The 18,099-nt window shown below is 39.8% G+C and overlaps 1 protein-coding gene across 1 annotated transcript in view; it reads right to left on the bottom strand.

Moving 5' to 3' along the window:
• The window catches only part of LOC120524949 (calcitonin gene-related peptide type 1 receptor-like), a 115,790-nt gene that overhangs the window by 31,020 nt on the left and 66,671 nt on the right, over positions 1-18,099 (bottom strand). The window contains exons 5-8 of the mRNA XM_039746845.1: positions 12,852-12,964; positions 10,254-10,345; positions 6,684-6,810; positions 4,404-4,557 (exon numbers count right to left, since the gene is read on the bottom strand). Of these exons, the coding sequence (XP_039602779.1) occupies positions 4,404-4,557; positions 6,684-6,810; positions 10,254-10,345; positions 12,852-12,964 (486 nt within the window). The remainder of the gene's footprint in view (positions 1-4,403; positions 4,558-6,683; positions 6,811-10,253; positions 10,346-12,851; positions 12,965-18,099) is intronic.

Here is an 18,099-nt window from a genome sequence, read left to right as displayed (position 1 = left end):
CAAGTAAGCAGAGAGTCATAAAAAATAAAAACAAAGAAGGAAAAGATTTGAGCTTCTGACAATGAATATTTACATCGTTGTCCATCAGACAGACACATTTTGGGACTGTACCCCTTCATCAGGGCCAGACAAATGGAAACTAAAGATAAATAATTTTAACATCTCAAGACACTACACAAACACATACTCAGGGATATTCTCAAAAAAACAACAAGAAATAGGAGATTTTGGAACACTTCTCAGGTAAAGCATCTACAGTTTAAAGTAACAAACAGCCCCCCGATTTAAAGAGCACTAACTAGTTAACAGATTGTGGTGTGCACATTAGCCCAATACATTCATTAAATTCAGTTAGGACCTTCTTAAGACCACATAGCCTGATGAGTGTAATACAATGTAGTAAATTGAGAGATCCCTCAAAATTCACAACAGAGCATACAGTATATAACACATACTAACGGCTGATAAGAACTTCAAATCCTGGCTACCATGGCTACGTTGACCCTCTGGACTGTGTTAGTTATAATTAAGGGTTGTTTTCCTGACCTGCTATATTTTTATAAAATGTTTAACATGTTGGAAGCTGGCGACACAGTGACACAGTGGTAGCGCTGCTGCCTCGCAGTTAGGAGAAATGGGTTCGCTTCCTGGGTCCTCCCTGTGTGGAGTTTGTATGTTCTCCCCGTGTCTGCATGGGTTTCTTCTGGGCGCTCCGATATCCTCCCACAATCCAAAGACATGCAGGTTAGGTGCAATGGCGATCCTAAATTGTCTCTAGTGTGTGCTTGGTGTGTGTGTGTGTGCGCCCCGTGTTGAGCTGGCACCCTGCCCGGGATTGGTTCCTGCCTTGTGCCCTGTATTGGCTGGGATTGGCTCCAGCAGACCCCGTGAACCTATAGTGAGGATATAGCAGGTTAGAATATGGATGGATGTTGGAAGCTTTGTGCTCAAGTTATAATGTTAAAAACTTCTGTACTTATAGTTAAGAAAACACTTGTGTAATAGAGGATAGGTAAACTGAAAATGTTTTTGATAGACGACGTAGCCATAGTATCCAAGATCTGAACTTCTTATCAGCTGTTAGTTTGTGTTATATACTGTATGCTCTGTTGTGAATTTTGGGGGATCTCTCAATTTACTACATTGTATTACACTCCTTGGGCTATGTGGTCTTACAGAAACTCCTAACTGAATTTAATGAATGTATTGGGCTAATGTGCACAACACAATCTGTTAACTAGTTAGCGACCTTGCTGTTCCTCAAGCTGTCGATGAGCAACGTGGTGCAGATTACTCAGACAAAGAAGGTCTTCATTAAGAGTAAGATGTACAGTGGATTCACAAAGTATTCAGACCCCTGCACTTTACTGTATTGTATGTTTAATTTTAAATGGATAAATTTGTAATTTTTGCCCATCAATCTACACTCAATAACACATAATGACAAAGTAATATAAAAAATCATTGAAGTATTCAGACACTTAATTCCGCACTTTGTAGAAGGCCCCTCAGTGGTAATTCCAGCTTTGATGAGTCTTTACAAGCGTTGCATAACTGGATTTGGGCAGTTTTATACCATTCATCCTGGTAGATCTTTTCAAGCTCCATTAGATTAGTTGGTGGAGCATCTGTAAATATCCTCCTACTTAGTGCCTTTTCTATCTATCTATCTATCTATCTATCTATCTATCTATCTATCTATCTATCTATCTATCTATCTATCTATCTATCTATCTATCTATCTATCTATCTATCTATCTATCTATCTATCTACAGTACAGGCCAAAAGTTTGGACACACCTCCTCATTCAATGTGTTTTCTTTATTTTCGTGACCATTTACAGCACTCCATCACTCTCCTTCTTGGTCAAATAGCCCTTACACAGCCTGGAGGTGTGTTTGGGGTCATTGTCCTGTTGAAAAATAAATGATCGTCCAACTAACCTGACTTCTGCACAACACAACTGCTGGTCCCAACCCCATTGATAAAGCAAGAAATTCCACTAAATAACCCTGATAAGACACACCTGTGAAGTGAAAACCATTTCAGGTGACTACCTGTTGAAGCTCATCGAGAGAATGCCAAGAGTGTGCAAAGCAGTAATCAGAGCAAAGGGTGGCTATTTTGAAGAAACTAGAAGATAAAACATGTTTTCAGTTATTTCACCTTTTTTTTGTTAAGTACATAACTCCACATGTGTTCATTCATAGTTTTGATGCCTTCAGTGAGAATCTACCAATGTAAAATGGTCATGAAAATAAAGAAAACACACTGAATGAGGAGGTGTGTCCAAACTTTTGGCCTGTACTCTATCTATCTATCTATCTATCTATCTATCTATCTATCTATCTATCTATCTATCTATCTATCTATCTATCTATCTATCTATCTATCTATCTATCTATCTATCTGCTTCAGGTCATGGATCACAAGACAGCAACAAACCCTGGACAGCATGTCAGTCCATTTCAGGTCCCAGTCATGCACATAGAAATAAGGGGCAAATTTACAGTCACTAATCCATATATCTACCATAGATGTCTTTGTGGATTTGAGTGGTACCCCAAAAGCTGTCACAGGGTAAACATTAGAAACAACCCACAGACAATGGTCAAGTATTGGAGTCACCTCAGGATGTGTGAAGCTCCATTAGATTGGATGGGGGAGCTTCTATAAATATGGAGCCAAATATCTATCTATCTATCTATCTATCTAATAGCACCTTTCATATCTATCTATCTATCTATCTATCTATCTATCTATCTATCTATCTATCTATCTATCTATCTATCTATCTATCTATCTAATAGCACCTACCATATCTATCTATCTATCTATCTATGAGCAACAGAGCTAAGCTCTGGATCACAGTGTCTTCATGTTCCGATATCCTGTGATATTCACACATTTCTCTACCAGTATTCAGAAACACAACTTGACTTGAAGACGTTTGCCCAATGTGGTCCTTAGTTGCTACACTCCATTCATGTCATACTGTGACTAGGTAGTCATTCTGACCTGCCATTTTCAGTCTCTCTGGTGTATTAAGCTGTTGGTTGACCGACTGTATTCTACTGTATATGGTAATGTGTCAGCTTTGACTGATCCCCTCCATTGCCAGTCTTATTTCCTGTAACAGGATCTGTGACCTTTTCTAAATACACCTGTGGCAATGAAGTGTATAAATAAAAACACAGGAGAGCTGCATCTCCAGATCCATTGATAATGGTGTGTCTGATGCCCCCTACAATGCCATCTTTAAAGCCACTTTGATCTTTATCCTTCCATCTGTTCGGTTATCTGATTAGTCCATCTCAGGGTTACAAAAGACCTCTTCCATTACCAGTCCATCACAAGTCACAATCATACAGGGCCTGCTCTGAGTAGCCAGTTAATGAAACAGGTATGTGTGAAGCAAAGTAGAGAGCCTGGCGGAAATCTCCACGGGCATGTTACTCCACATAGCAGTAAAAGTGGGACTGAAGCCCAAGTTTTTTACTGACCTGTGAACAGTCATAAACATTGAGAGGAAGAGGTAAACAAAGTACAGGCTACAGAGGTTGAGGTTAGGAGCACACGCTGTTAGCACATTTGCCGCACTCACCACATGACAAACCACCTCAGGATCCCAGATTAGGACTTGAGTGCAGCCATGCAACGGGTGACACCTCAGCACCACACTAGTTCAGATGGAATGGAACCAGTGTGAGGTTTGTTATGGTGGCAGGAGTGCCAATTCTGCCACCAACCCCCAGTTTTTCCCTGCAGTTTGGGGGGCCTACATGATTAATGTCATACCCAGGTCGATAGGCTACAGGATCTGCCATATAATAAAACATGAAGGTTTGTGTGCCCAGTCTTTCTGAGTGAACTGAAGGGTCAGTTTGGTTCTGGTGATGCAATGAAAGAGGAAGTGTGAGTGTGAGGCGCACAAGGAGGACTCAAGGCATATGAGGCATGCTGAGAGAGTCGCCCTCAAAGATGGCGAGTATAAAACTGGACAGGAGGAGATAAAGGAACCTTGAAACATTTAGGTCTTGTTCCATGAGATTAAAGGAGTAGCAGATGTATTTTTGCAGGCCCTAAACTAAAGTGTTACCCATGTGTGTTGTTCACCGTCTGTGTGGGACCTGCAAGTTCTGCCCATGTCTCTGTGTCTTTCACTTCAGGTTCTCTGATTTTCCTTACTCTTCCTGAAGACATCCAAGTTAGGCTGATCAGCGTCTTAAAATTTGCATGCCATGTGTTTGTGAGCCCTCTGATGTATTAGTGCCACACACAGAGATGATTTCCTGCCTTGTGCCTGATGCTGTTGGCGTAGACTCTGACCTTCCACAACCTTTAATGAGATTAAATGGGTTTGGTAATGGATGAAAAAAGGGCTTGCTCCATTTAGACTTACCCCATCCCAACATGTAGTACCAGCAAAGCTTCTGTTTCTCCACAAAGACAGCCACAATGATCAGCGTATGAAGATAAATGCCTTCACAAAGCATCCAAAAGTAGTTGCAGACCATAGTGTACGAGACTAAGAAGCTCAAAACTCTGCAGCCCACCTGGCCAGACAAAAAAAGGAACCTCAGAGTCAAAAAGCAGAAGTTTGGATATGTTCATTTAAAACAATTGAAGAGGGGCATGGACCCTCCAGACTTCCTCATATGCATGGATGAATGCCTTGGCACCTTTATCTTGTAATGAAATAACCATAAACAGCAACCCTCAGATCAGTCAGGGGCATTACTGTTTGATTTTAACCTTGAAGGTAAGGGAAAAGTCCAAGAGCAGATTAGGCCTAGGATGGCAGCCATGGTAGTTTGGTGCCACATCTTTGTCATCTTTTTGTGTTAAATTTGTAGTCACAATGCATAGTCGTGTAAGATATAGACCGGAAGAGCTTCTGAGTATCGGTGGCTGTGTGACTCCAGATATTATAACAACATCCAGAGTGGCGACTCTGAGGCTAAGGATCTGCTCCGGTATCCTTAAGGTTGCCAATTTCAAATTCCCATTATTGACAAAGGAGATCCTACTGTGCTGCAAGGCGCTCAACCTGCGATTGCTCCGGGGCTCTGTACAATGGCTGACCCTGTGCTATGACCCCAAGGGGTTTGCGAAAGCTAACACACTCCTAATACAAGAAATTGTATAAAACGAAATAAAGAATAAACTGTGTTGATCACAGGTTCTCATGCCACAAATCAGGCAGCCTAATGGCGGAGAAACAGAGGCAGAATAACTGGCATCTTGGTTCAATTCAGGACGCAAGGACTACGTTAGCCACTGCCTGGAATATGTCTATCTAATGTGCGCTTGCTGGCAGACAAAGTCAATGAACTCCAGCTGACAATAAATAATAGAACAGACTTTTCTTTTTAATCTGTTCTGTCTTCTTCTTCTTCTTTCGATTGCTCCCATTATGGGTCGCCACAGTGGATCATCTTGTTCCATATCTTTTTGTCCTCGTCGTCTTGTTCTGTTACACCCATCGCCTGCATGTCCTCTCTCACCACATCCATAAACCTTCTCTTAGGCCTCCCTCTGTTCCTCTTGCCTGGCAGCTCTATCCTTAGCACCCTTCTCCCAATATACCCAGCATCTCTCCTCTACATATGTCCAAAACAACACAATCTCGGCACTCTGACTTTGTCTCCCAACCGTCCAACCTGAGCCGACCCTCTAATGTCCTCATTTCTAATCCTGTCCATCCTTGTCACACCCAATGCAAATCTTAGCATTTTTATCTCTGCCACCTCCAGCTCTGACTCCTGCTTTCGTGTCAGTGCCACCGTCTCCAACCCATATAACACAGCTGGTCTCACTACCATCCTGTAGATCTCCCCTTTCACTCTTGCTGATACCCGTCTGTCACAGATTACTCCTGACACTCTTCTCCACTCATTCCACCCTGCCTGTACACTCTTCTTCACCTCTCTTCCACAATCTCCATTACTCTGTACTGTTGATCCCAAGTATTTAAACTCATCCACCTTTGCCAACTCCGCTCCCTGAATCCTCACCATTCTTCTGACCTTCCTCTCATTCACACACATGCATTCTGTCATGGTGGTCCTACTGACCTTCATTCCTATCCTCTCTAGAGCATATCTCCATGAAACAGTATACCTAAGAAATACATCTTTTTATTTTTAAAATCAGTTTTGTTAAGGTTTGTTCCATTTTCTAACTTTAGCTTAGTCAAGATGAAATGGTGTCCCTGTTGGGATGAACCCTGTTCCCTCACCAGGCAAGGAGGCCAGAGCATGAATATTCAGGGGCAGGGTCTGTCCTGTCTCAGTAAGGAGCTGGACATGTCATCCCAAAATGGATGAACTGGCATCACAGTTGGATTCAGCAGATAGATCCTTGCCGCTGATTAGTGGATGGACTTATGGAGGTAGCATACCTTGACTGCATGCACCTTCAGTACACTAGGTGGCAGCATTCCTGGGCAAGTGTAACCAGAGCCACAACCACAGAGAATGTTGGGAGTTGTAGTCCCATGGGGTCATTATATATTATATATTCATTACATATTAATATAGAGTTCTGTTTATTCAGCTTTACAAAAAATAAAACCTTTCAACTGAACTTCTCAAGTGCACTGCACCCCATCAAGAAGACCATGCCCAAGTCTGAAAAGTCAAAGACAGCCCCACCCTGGCCAGTCAGTTAGCCTGTTTACCGGATTCATAGACACTTGGTCCTGGTTGTACACCACAACTGAGAGCCATATGATAGTGACGATGGAGTACAGGATGAAAGACAGGAACAGATTCTTATGAAGTGAGATGCGCTGGCAGCTCAGATTCCTGTAGTGGAGAAATAGTTCAGTTTAAAAAACAGATCAGCCATTCATTGATCTGTGTACATCTATTGCATTATCACATTTTAGATATATCTGTTTTCCTTATATAAATGTATATACAGTATATACTGTATACTCTGTACATACTTTATATAATATCAAAGTGAAAACAGAACTCTGCAAAGTGGTCTAAATTAATAACAAATATAAAACACAAAATAACTGATTGCATAAGTATTTAGTCTGCATTTAGTAGATGGCACCATAACAGCCGTGAGTCTGCATGCTTAGGTCTCTCTCTCTGTCAGCCCTTCAGAAACCACCTGTTAAACAGTATTTCAATGAGAATCAAACACACTCTTACTCGTCCCCTTTGTGGGATCAGCTGCAGGCTTATCGTGCAACATGCATCTCACACGAGATTTAGAACATTTATAAGACCGTATTCCAGACAACCTAACGGCTCATTCTCCTGCCATCCATCCCTCAGACTGCGTCTGCTCCAGCCTCTGCTTCCGAGCTGTTGAAGCCGCTTGATGAGGAGATTTTCTTTTGACCTGGAGAGGGGAGTTGGACTGCCATGTTAGACAGCTACATCCTGTGTGACTTTCTGCTGTTGACAAACCCTTTCTGTATAAAATCTTGTGTTTGTGTCTACCAGTTCAGCAATAAAGATTTTGAACCTTGGAAGCCTGATCCCTTTACCAGTCGGCTGTGCAACTCTGTGACCCAAGCTTGACAAGTGGTACCAGGAGTGGGGTTAGGCTTAGGGTTATGGGCAGCTACACCGGTCACATTATACAGTATATATTTATTTTTATATATATATATATATATATATATATATATATATATATATATATATATATATATATATATATATATATATATATATATATATATATATATGTGTGTGTGTGTGTATATATACCATCAATGTGTGTAATTATGCATTGTGTAGAATGCCTAGGAAATCTATACAATGTTGAAAATGATGTTAAAATTTCAAACAGGTCCTAGGCATACTATGCAATGCCAAACAGCAAATAGTATTTGTTGTTCTGTTAAATGCCTAGGTATTTTATACAATGCCTAGGGAGAGTATATAGTAAATTAAAGTAACACAAACATGTTTTGCCTAAAAACGTCATGCATTCTATACATTTTCTAGGCATTCTATTTCTTCTGCTTTTCACACATTGCCGGTAACATATATATATATATATATTACACACTGTCACACTCATGTGATTGAGAGACAGCCTAAGGGCTCTGGTGATTGTAGTTACCCACCAAATCAGGTGTTAGTGCTGTTTATTAATGTCTTCTCTCTTCCTCCCTCTGCAGAAGGGAAGACAGATGGCCATTCCACATCTGATGTCACTTCTGTTGTATGCCCTGCTGGATCTTCCCCTTCCTGCCTTGAAGATATGTGACCCGCAGTTTGGTCATCTTAGAGTTACTTCTATTCTGAACCTGAGTCTGAAAAGATGTTTCTGCAACTTATTGTGTGATGTGGTCAATGGGGTGGCACCCAATCCTGTCAAGTTGTGCTGTTTCCTCTTACAATATACTGTATATACATAGGGGACAGTTTTATGGCTCTGGTGATGGTAATTCTCCAATGCTCCAGGAGTTGGCATTGTATGATAACATCTTCTCTCATCCTCCCTTTGCAGACCAGAAGATTAACAGCTATTTCACCACCAACAACACTTCCAGTGTCTGTCAGTCTGGACCTGCCTCCTTCTTTCGGAAGGTCACATAATTGAAAGCTCTGCCATTTTCTGATCTTTCTGAACCATATTCCTCATTTAATGCTATTAATCGCATTTTGTTTTCTTTTTCGAAAATCAATTATACGGTGCACCAACACTGTGTCTTCTTGTTCTTATAATATATATGTATGCACTATATATACAGTATATATCCCAGCCACTTTATTAGATACACCTACTCAACTGCTTGTTAACGCAAATATCTTATCAGCCAATAACAAGGCAGCAACTCAATGCATTTTGGCTGATTGACATTGTCAAGATGACCTGCTGAAGTTCAAACTGAGCATCAGAATGGCGAAGAAAAGGGATTGAAGTGACTTTGAACGTGGCATGGTTGTTAGTGCCAGACAGGCAAGTCTGAGTGTTTTGGAAACTGATGATCTACTGCCATTTTAATGCACAACCAACTCTAGTCTTTACAAAGAATGGACTGAAAAAGGGAAAATGTCCAGTGAACGGCAATTCTCTAGGTGAAAATGCTTTGTTGATGCCAGAAGTCAGAGGAGAATGGCCAGACTGGTGTGAGCTGGTAGAAAGGCAACAGCATCTCTGAACACACAACACATCGAACCTTGAAACAGATGGGCTACGGCAGCAGGAGACCACCCTGGGTGTCACCCTGTCAGTTAAGAACAATTCACAAGGGCCCACCAAAATTGCAAAAATGTTGCCTGGTCTGCTGAGTCTCGATTTCTGCTGCAACATTTAGATGGTAGTGTCAAAATTTCGTGTTAGCAACATGAAAGCAGGGATCCATCTTGCCTTGTATTAATGGTTCAAGCTGGTGGTTGTGTTGTAATGGTGTGGAGGGTGATTTCCTGGTACACTTTTTGGGCCCCTTAGTACCAACTGAGCATTGTTTAAATGCCACAGTCTACTTGAGTATTGTTGCTGACCATGTTCATCCCTTTATGACCGAAGTGTACCCATCTTCATGATAATGTGCCTTGTCACAAAGCTCAGATCATCTCAAACTGGTTTCTTGAACATGACAATGAGTTCACTGGACTTAAATGGCCACCACAATCACCAGATCTCAATCCAATAGAGCACCTTTGGGATGTGGTAGAGCAAGAGATTTGCATCAGGGATGTACAGATGACAAATGTACAGCTGCTGCGTGATGCTATCATATCAATATGGACCAAAATCTATGAAGAATGTTTCCAGCACCTTGTTGAATCGATAGATAGATAGATAGATAGATAGATAGATAGATAGATAGATAGATAGATAGATAGATAGATAGATAGATACTTTATTAATCCCAAGGGGAAATTCACAAGTATTGTGAATCTGTGCCATGAACAATTACAGCAGTTCTGAAGGCAAAACGGGGTCCAACCTATTACTGGCAAGGTGCACCTAATAAAATGGCCAGTGTGCTTAAATATATATATATATATATATATATATATATATATATATATATATATTTATATATATAGTATGTTTCATAAACATTTAGCTTTGTCTATACAGACACCCATTTTATACTTCTGGAGGATTTTCTTTGCATTAAAATAAGTTAATGTTTCTTTATATAGCACACTTCTTACAAATAATCTTTCACAGATTACAGCATCTGTCTTACATGTTTATCTTTACTGTCTCTCCTTATATAGTGCCTTTCACTGTACCATTCTTGACAGTGAGGAGTACTTACCTGAAGTAGAAGAAGATGCATAAGGAGATTATTAAAGAGATCAGAGAGAGCACTTGACCCAGAATTGCTAAGTAGAACATGAACACCGCTGTCTGTTGACAAAGAAAGACTCTGCGTTAGTAAATGTGGAATGTGGTCACGTTTTAAAACTGACATAACACATTTGATAAATTTAAACAGACATTTTAACAAAATAACAAGAGGCTTTTTTATCCATGAAGCTCAGTTATTTGCCAACAGTTAATCACTTTCTCCCCATTTAGCCAAATGTTTATTAAATGTCATTATGTTGGTCTGCTTCAGCTGCCCAACTCAGCGTTGTGTTGCAGATTCCCAAGACCCTTAGTGCCAAGATTTACTTCATGGTTTCCATCCTGAACTGGTATACATGACTCATTATGTAAATTGAAGAATTTTAATGGATCAGACTGAAGTCTTTGAGGCAGCACGATGGCGCAGTGGGTAGCGCTGCTGCCTCTCAGTTAGGAGACCTGGGTTCTCTTTCCGGGTCCTCCCTGTGTGGAGTTTGCATGTTCTCCCCGTGTCTGCGTGAATTTCCTCCGGGTACTCTGGTTTGTTCCCACAGTCCAAAGACATGCAGGTTAAGTGCATTGGCGATTCTAAATTGTGCTGTGTGTGTGTGTGCCCTGCGGTAGGCTTGCGCCCTGCCCAGGGTTTGTTTCCTGCCTTGCACCCTTTGTTGGCTGGGATTGACTCCAAGAGACCGCCATGACCCTGTAGTTGGGATATAGCAGGTTGGATAATGGATGAAGTCTTTGAAAATAGTAAAACCACCGCTGAAAACACGTCGCCTCAGCAGGCCAGTGCAGGGCATTCCCTGAAGTTCTTGGATGTATCTGTAAGAAAATGTCTGCTAGTTAATTCCTCATATTGTTACCAATTTCTTTTCCAAGTATTTTGCTTCTTAATATTATGTTGACTTGACAGTACAGTATTTAAATTTTATGTCATTTGGTCAGTCCATCAAGTGCTCCTGGTAGGACTGTCACCTCACTGTAAACTTGTGATACAGTTTTAATATTGCACAACCTGAGCCACTTTATAAAGCGCGTATTTACAGATGATGACAACTGGCTTCTAAGTTGATTCAGATTTCCACACAATATTTCTTGGAGCTCTTAATATCATTGTTAAGATGAAATGCAGTAAAACATGTTTATTACATTGTACAGATAAACTTTAAACTTCATTAAAATAATGTATATTGTTAATAATTAAACATGTGAGGATACGGTGGACACTGGTCGAGATGACCTGGTTCCCCGTTCATGTATTGTTCCTGCCTCGCGCTGCATGCTGGCTGGTATTGGCACGATCCTGGATGGATAGATGGATGGAATATTAAACATGTACTACGAAAATATTTCAATGTACTTAAAAATTTTGAAGAATCGGCGTTCTAAGCTTACAGATGGCTTGACATTTATTAAAAAGCTGATTGTATGGTGATTGGTTATTTGGAGAAAGAAAAGGAAGGACAGGAATTGGGGGTTAGTACATTTGAAAGAGACAGTACTGCTAAAAAAATAATTTAATCGAAGGTCGCGCACGGTGCAGCAAGCATCTTGCAGGAGGCAGGAACAATCTCTGGATGGGGCGCCACTATCACTGCGCCACTGTGTCCTCATGTTTAATACGTGCTTTAATTCCTACCATTATAAAAATGATATCAAGTATACATTTTAATATTTAAATTATTCAGAGAGCTGTAATATCACGAATGTAATGGATCCTGTGTCCTGTTGATGGAAGAGAAAACTCATTTAAGAAGCACATAGTGATTCACACTCACGAGATTAAAGTTGACATTTCGAGCTTTTTTCTCGCTGTGTCCCTATTTTTTTTCTTTTCTCTGTACCCTAATAAGCTTTTATATGACACTCAGATGGTGGGCTACGACTCGCCTTTTCACGGCGACTTTGATATGTGACTTATTTATTTCGTGCACTGTGCGACTTTGTGAACTTGAGCTTTCGAGTTTCTCCGACACTCTATGTCACTTTTGTTGTTTATACCGCTGTTTAAAGCAACAAATAGTATGTTTTTCCTTGCCTCCACTTGGTATTCGCTGAAATTCTTCTATTTTTCCTCGTGCTTTTGCCATTGCCTTTTCACAGGACGTTGAGCCTAAGGGCTATTAGAGGTGTAATTCTGGGAGACGTCTAGGAGGGGCGGCAGGCGCGTGCACGTGCGTTACTTTTCACACTGACCGGGATTTATGGACCAGAAGAACGTGAAAGTTGGCATACGCACAGATTTATGCATCTGGATTTTTTTGTGCATTTGAAAATGCAGTAAAGCATGTTTATTACATTGTACAGATAAACTTTAAACTTCATTAAAATAATGTATATTGTTAATAATTAAACATGTGAGGACACGGTGGACACTTTTCGCATTTTTTGTGTACGCCATATTTTAGTGTGAATTCTACGCACAGTGTTATGCATGAATTCTACGCACAGTGTTATGCATGAGGCCCCAGGAGATTAGAGTTCCAATCCACTAATTGGGCCAAATGGCGTCATCTCACGTTAGCTTTTATGGCCTTTTCTTGCCATTCAATGAGAGGCTCACCTTGAGTTTCCGGCCTGTGTAGGCTGTGCACAGGGTGTAATTGGTCCACGTGCGGTTGCTCTCTGGATGTTGAAACCACTGTCCATCCTCATTGCAGACTTTTGTTACTTTTTCTGTAAGAAGCATTTCAGGAAAAATATAAGAAATCAGAAAAAAAATTTTATGGAGCACTCTGCATTGAAAATAACACTTTATAAGTGCAAATCTAAATTACAACATCAAGTCTAGTCTAGTGCAACAAAAACCTGTGCATGATAAATAAAAATCAACTAAACTGGAACAGCTAGCATGTGAGAGCAGATTGGCATGAGGTGATCATACCACTAGAATTAGGAGGGGAAGGCCTGATAGAAGGTAAAGTTCCACCAACAGGCCAATGAAATTAAGAAGAATTCAAATTTTGTATGAATACGTGCTATATAAATAAATGTTGATTGATTGAAATAGGAGCACTGATGCAGTTTCACAGAACACATTTGTCTTTCATTCTGTCTACATTTGCTCTACCCAGACCAAGGTTCTTAAGCTCCAGTCCTGGAGGCAGCAGTGGCTGCAGATTTTCATTTTAACTCGTTTCTTACTTAGCAACCTGTTTTTGCTGCTAATTAACTTCTTTTGAGTTAATTTTATTCAATGTTTCATTGAAGACTCAGACCCCTTAGTTGTTTCTTTTTCCTTAAGTAGCAGCCAAAAAATAATGAGATACAAAATCAGCCAAAACATGAGCAGCACACTGTGACAATCATACAATAGCTGAAAATAAAGAAAGCTGAAGCTCTCAGGAATGTTGATCTGTTCAAGTCCCCAAAACGTTTAGAAAAGAGAAAAGCAACAAAAGCAAAGAAATTCAGAGGAACAAATGTTAAAAAACAAGTCAATTAAAATTAATTCAAAAGAAAGTTTGTCAGCAAAAAACCCAGGGCAGAAATTAAGAAAAGGGTTTGAATGAAAACCTGTTTCCACTGCGGCCCTCCAGGATTGGAGTCTGAGAACCCTGACCTCAGTGGCGTCATGTTTGCCTGACGTGCTGACATCATCTTTGCAATCGAGAGCGAAGCAGCTGGGAGTTGCTGAACGTTTTTGTGTTTGCTGTGGTATGAGAATTAATTAAAAAATACATTTAGCTCCTATTGTATTTTGGTTGCTGCTAAGGAACTGTGCAGGAATTATTAAGGCTTTTTATTCTCTTAGAAGGCTTTTTTTTTGGCTACACAGGAGCAAAAGCAGCTGGGTGCTTCAAGAAAAGTACTTGGTACGTGTACTCATTTTTTAATCTGGATCTGGCGTCAAGAGTTAGGGCAGGATGCAGCAGTAGCTTTACCAGCATCTGTAATTAAATAAATAAGTATATACAATGTCGTAGCAATAAATAGTCAATAAATAACAGAAACAGCGACTCCATAGTTTAAAAAAAGGGCCACAGCTGTCTACCAGTAATAAAGGGCAAGGCTCAGTTCTGCATAGACAGGCAGCCATCTTTAAGACGCCAATCAGGCACAGGGGGCTGTAAGAGCAGGTAAGATAATAAGAAATTAACTAGCAGCAAATATTCACTAAAATGTTTTTTTTAATTGAATAGCTCTTAGCTACACACCAAAAAAATGAGTCTGTCAGCCATTTTTGTTTCTCACAGGGCAATGGTGTGGGAGTCATCAGTGTTGCTGCAAGAGGGGAGTGCCTTATGCAAATATTCTAACTTTATGCAAATTTAGATTTCAGTGTCACATGACTGTTCATGAAAATAGATTAGATTTGATAAGATAAAATGTATTATTCCCATGGGGAAATTCAAATGCATATAGTGGCAGAAACATAAAAAAGAAGGATACAGAGTCACAGGAAAGATAATAAAGCCGATAGATAGATAGGTAGATAGATAGATAGATAGATAGATAGATAGATAGATAGATATGAAAGGTACTATAGATAGATAGATAGATATGAAAGGCACTATATAATAGATAGATAGATAGATAGATAGATAGATAGATAGATAGATAGATAGATAGATAGATAGATAGATACATAGATAGATAGATAGATAGATAGATAGATAGATAGATAGATAGATAGATAGATAGATAGATAGATAGATATGAAAGGCACTATATAATAGATAGATAGATAGATAGATAGATAGATAGATAGATATGAAAGGTAAGATAGATGATAGATAGATAGATAGATAGATAGATAGATAGATAGATAGATAGATAGATAGATAGATAGATAGATAGATAGATATGAAAGGTATGATAGATATATTTTTTATTTTTAAAATGACCTTTATTTTGAACATTAACAATATATACAGTCATAAGACAAACAATCCCAATATTCAAGATAAAAGAAAAAGTTATATATCAGACAACCACCACTACTCCCCTTTAACTCCTCCTACTCCGACATTAAAACATATTGTTGATGCCTACCAATACTTTTCATTCCCAGTTATTATTTTTTTTACTCCTCCACTACTCCCGGTCCCCACACATTAAGTTAAGTACACAAGTCTGTATTTAGTATTCAGTACTCTGTCTAATCCTTCTAATGTTTAACATAACAATCGCTCACCCGCTATTCTTCTTTGTTATTCCAAATTAATTTTTAGTTGCCCCTCCTCAATAGAGCACAGCACCCCCTTCACTCCCCACACTTTTTAAATTCTTCGATATTACACATTGTTTTATAATAAGTAAATTCCAGCCTAATTCTTGAAATTACATAAAATTTGAAAATAAACAGTACATCATCTGGTAACAAACTACTCTGTTTATTATTACGGCTTTTAAAATGGATAATTTTGCCTGCCCAAATAAATAATTTAAAAGTTGAAGTTTTGATTTTGATTTTTTGTTGTATTTCATGCCCCAAATAAATTTCTGATCATCAAAAGAAACATTAAATTTTTCACATATTTTTTGAAAGTACATAAACAGAGTTTGCAGTCTCGTACAATACAAGAATAAATGATATACTGTCTCTCTCTCCCACAGAAGGCACATTTATCACTCACATCACTTTGAATTTTACTTAAAACACATTAGTTGCGATGACCCGTACGATTCTCCATTGGAATCGCCTGCTCTCTTATTATTAGGTGGTTTATAAAATTCTCTCCATGCTGGCTGACCTCCGCCTTTACATTTAATTTTTCAGTCCAGGGCGTCATGATGGTGTTTTTTAGATTTGGAAAATGAAAAACTTTAATGCAGTACACATACATATCTTTTTTAGTTAAAGATCGAAAAAACATTTTTTGTCTATCAAACCTTAAAATCGAGTCCTCCCTCACACCATTCATGTCTAATTTAGGTTCCACTCCAGATCAGAAAAACAGTCCTCCTCCTCCTCCTGTCTTTGGATGTACTGAAGTCGAGTTCCCTGATTTTCTCTAAGCCTAATGAGGTCTTTTGCCATAAAGGACAGTAAATAATTGACCGTTCTTATTGATCGTATGCCCATCCTTGAAGCCAACACAGTTGAATCTTTAAAACTCTTGTTGTCTTCCTCCAATAATTGAGAACAAACCACAATTCCACTTTTAATCAAAGTCTTTACAAAACTAATTTTAAAAAGTAGTGGACATGTGAATAAAGAATTAAAATGAGGGGTTCATTGAAAAGCGAAGGTGATTTGGATGGCACTCTCTGAAGAAAGGAACTCCAAGTACGTAAAACTCCCTTATAAAATTTGGGTAACGGAGTGAGATCAAACCTGCTCAAGTCCATTAGCAATAACTGCACATCAAAACTCAAATTTTCAATCTTATGGAAAAATGAAAGAGCCAGTTTTTTCAAATTAAGGTTCCAAAGAAAAACAGGCGTTGTAAGACCATCAACCTGAAACTAGCGGCCTTACAGCAGACATCAATCAGCCCTTGTCCTCCTTCCTCCACCGGTAAACTGATGAGTCCTTTCTTGAGCCAGTGCATGCCATTCCAAAAAAAGTCAACTAATAATTTCTGTATGGAGTGTAAGAGGCCTGCTGGCGGGTCAACACTCCTCAGTCTGTGCCACAGCATGGAGGCCACGAGATTGTTAATAATGAGAACTCTTCCTCTAAAAGAGAGCTTAGGTGCAATCCACTGCCATTTCTTTAACCTCAAGTCAATCTGTTGTAAAAAGCCCTCCCAGTTGTCCTTTTCAGTGTCCTCACCACCCAGCACAACCCGAGATAACGGAAAGCTTTCCTACTCCAGCCCAGCCCTGATGGCAAGACTGGTGGAGGACGATGTGCCCAGTCCCCTGATAAATATGCATTCCCCTTCTCCCAGTTAACTTTAGCAGAAGATGCTCCTTCAAAAGTGTTAAACATTTACATACAGCGGAGACGTCTGCATCAGAATCCACAAACACCACGCGTCATCTGCATAGGCCAGAAATTTAAACGTTAAATTTTTAGACAGCGGAATTGTGAATCCCTGTAGGTGTTTATCAAGCTGCCTAAGAAAAGGTTCAATGGAGATGGCATATAACATCCCTGACAAAGGACACCCCTGACGAATCCCCCTGGTCACAGCGAATGGTCGGCTTAACACCCCATTGATTTTAAGTACTCCAAACACGTTGGAATACAACAGTTTGATATACCTTATAAAATGTAAACCAAAACCAAACGCTCTTAAAGTTGTAAATAAATATTTGTGATCGACCCGATCAAAAGCCTTTTCTTGATCTAACGACAGAACGCCAACATCGATATTGAGAGCTTTCGATGCAGAAATGATGTCCCTCAGCACAAATATGTTGTCGTGGATTTGTCTGTCCGTGCAGTAGGACTGGTAGGGGTTGATGATGCTGCCCATCACTTTTCTCAGCCTCGTCGCTAATCCCTTCGAGATGATTTTATAATCTGAGCAGAGTAAGCTCACGGGCCGCCAGTTCTTCAGAAGGCAGAGGTTGCCTTTCTTAGGTAGCAACGTGACTACAGCTCGGCGACAGCTGACCGGAAGCTCCCTGCTTGCAAACTGTCCTGTACCACCTCGAAGAAGTCCAAACCTAATAACGCCAAAAATGTTTATAAATTCAACCGTAAGCCGTCAATTCCGGCGTCTTCCCAGTATTTAGACCCTCGAGTGCAATTGTGAGTTCTTGAAAAGTGAGGTCATTGTCCATAAACTCGGCTAAATCATCAGAAATGTGAGGCAGTCCTTGTAGCAAAGTGGCTGAAGAAGAGAAACTGAGCGCTCTTTGAAAACAAAGTCTCGTAAAAAGACACAGCAAAGTCCCGGATGTCCTCAGGCTCT

This window comes from Polypterus senegalus, chromosome 3 (assembly GCF_016835505.1).
Source record: "Polypterus senegalus isolate Bchr_013 chromosome 3, ASM1683550v1, whole genome shotgun sequence".
Taxonomy (NCBI): Eukaryota; Metazoa; Chordata; class Cladistia; order Polypteriformes; family Polypteridae; genus Polypterus; species Polypterus senegalus.
This window is presented reverse-complemented; position numbering and strand designations above follow the sequence as displayed.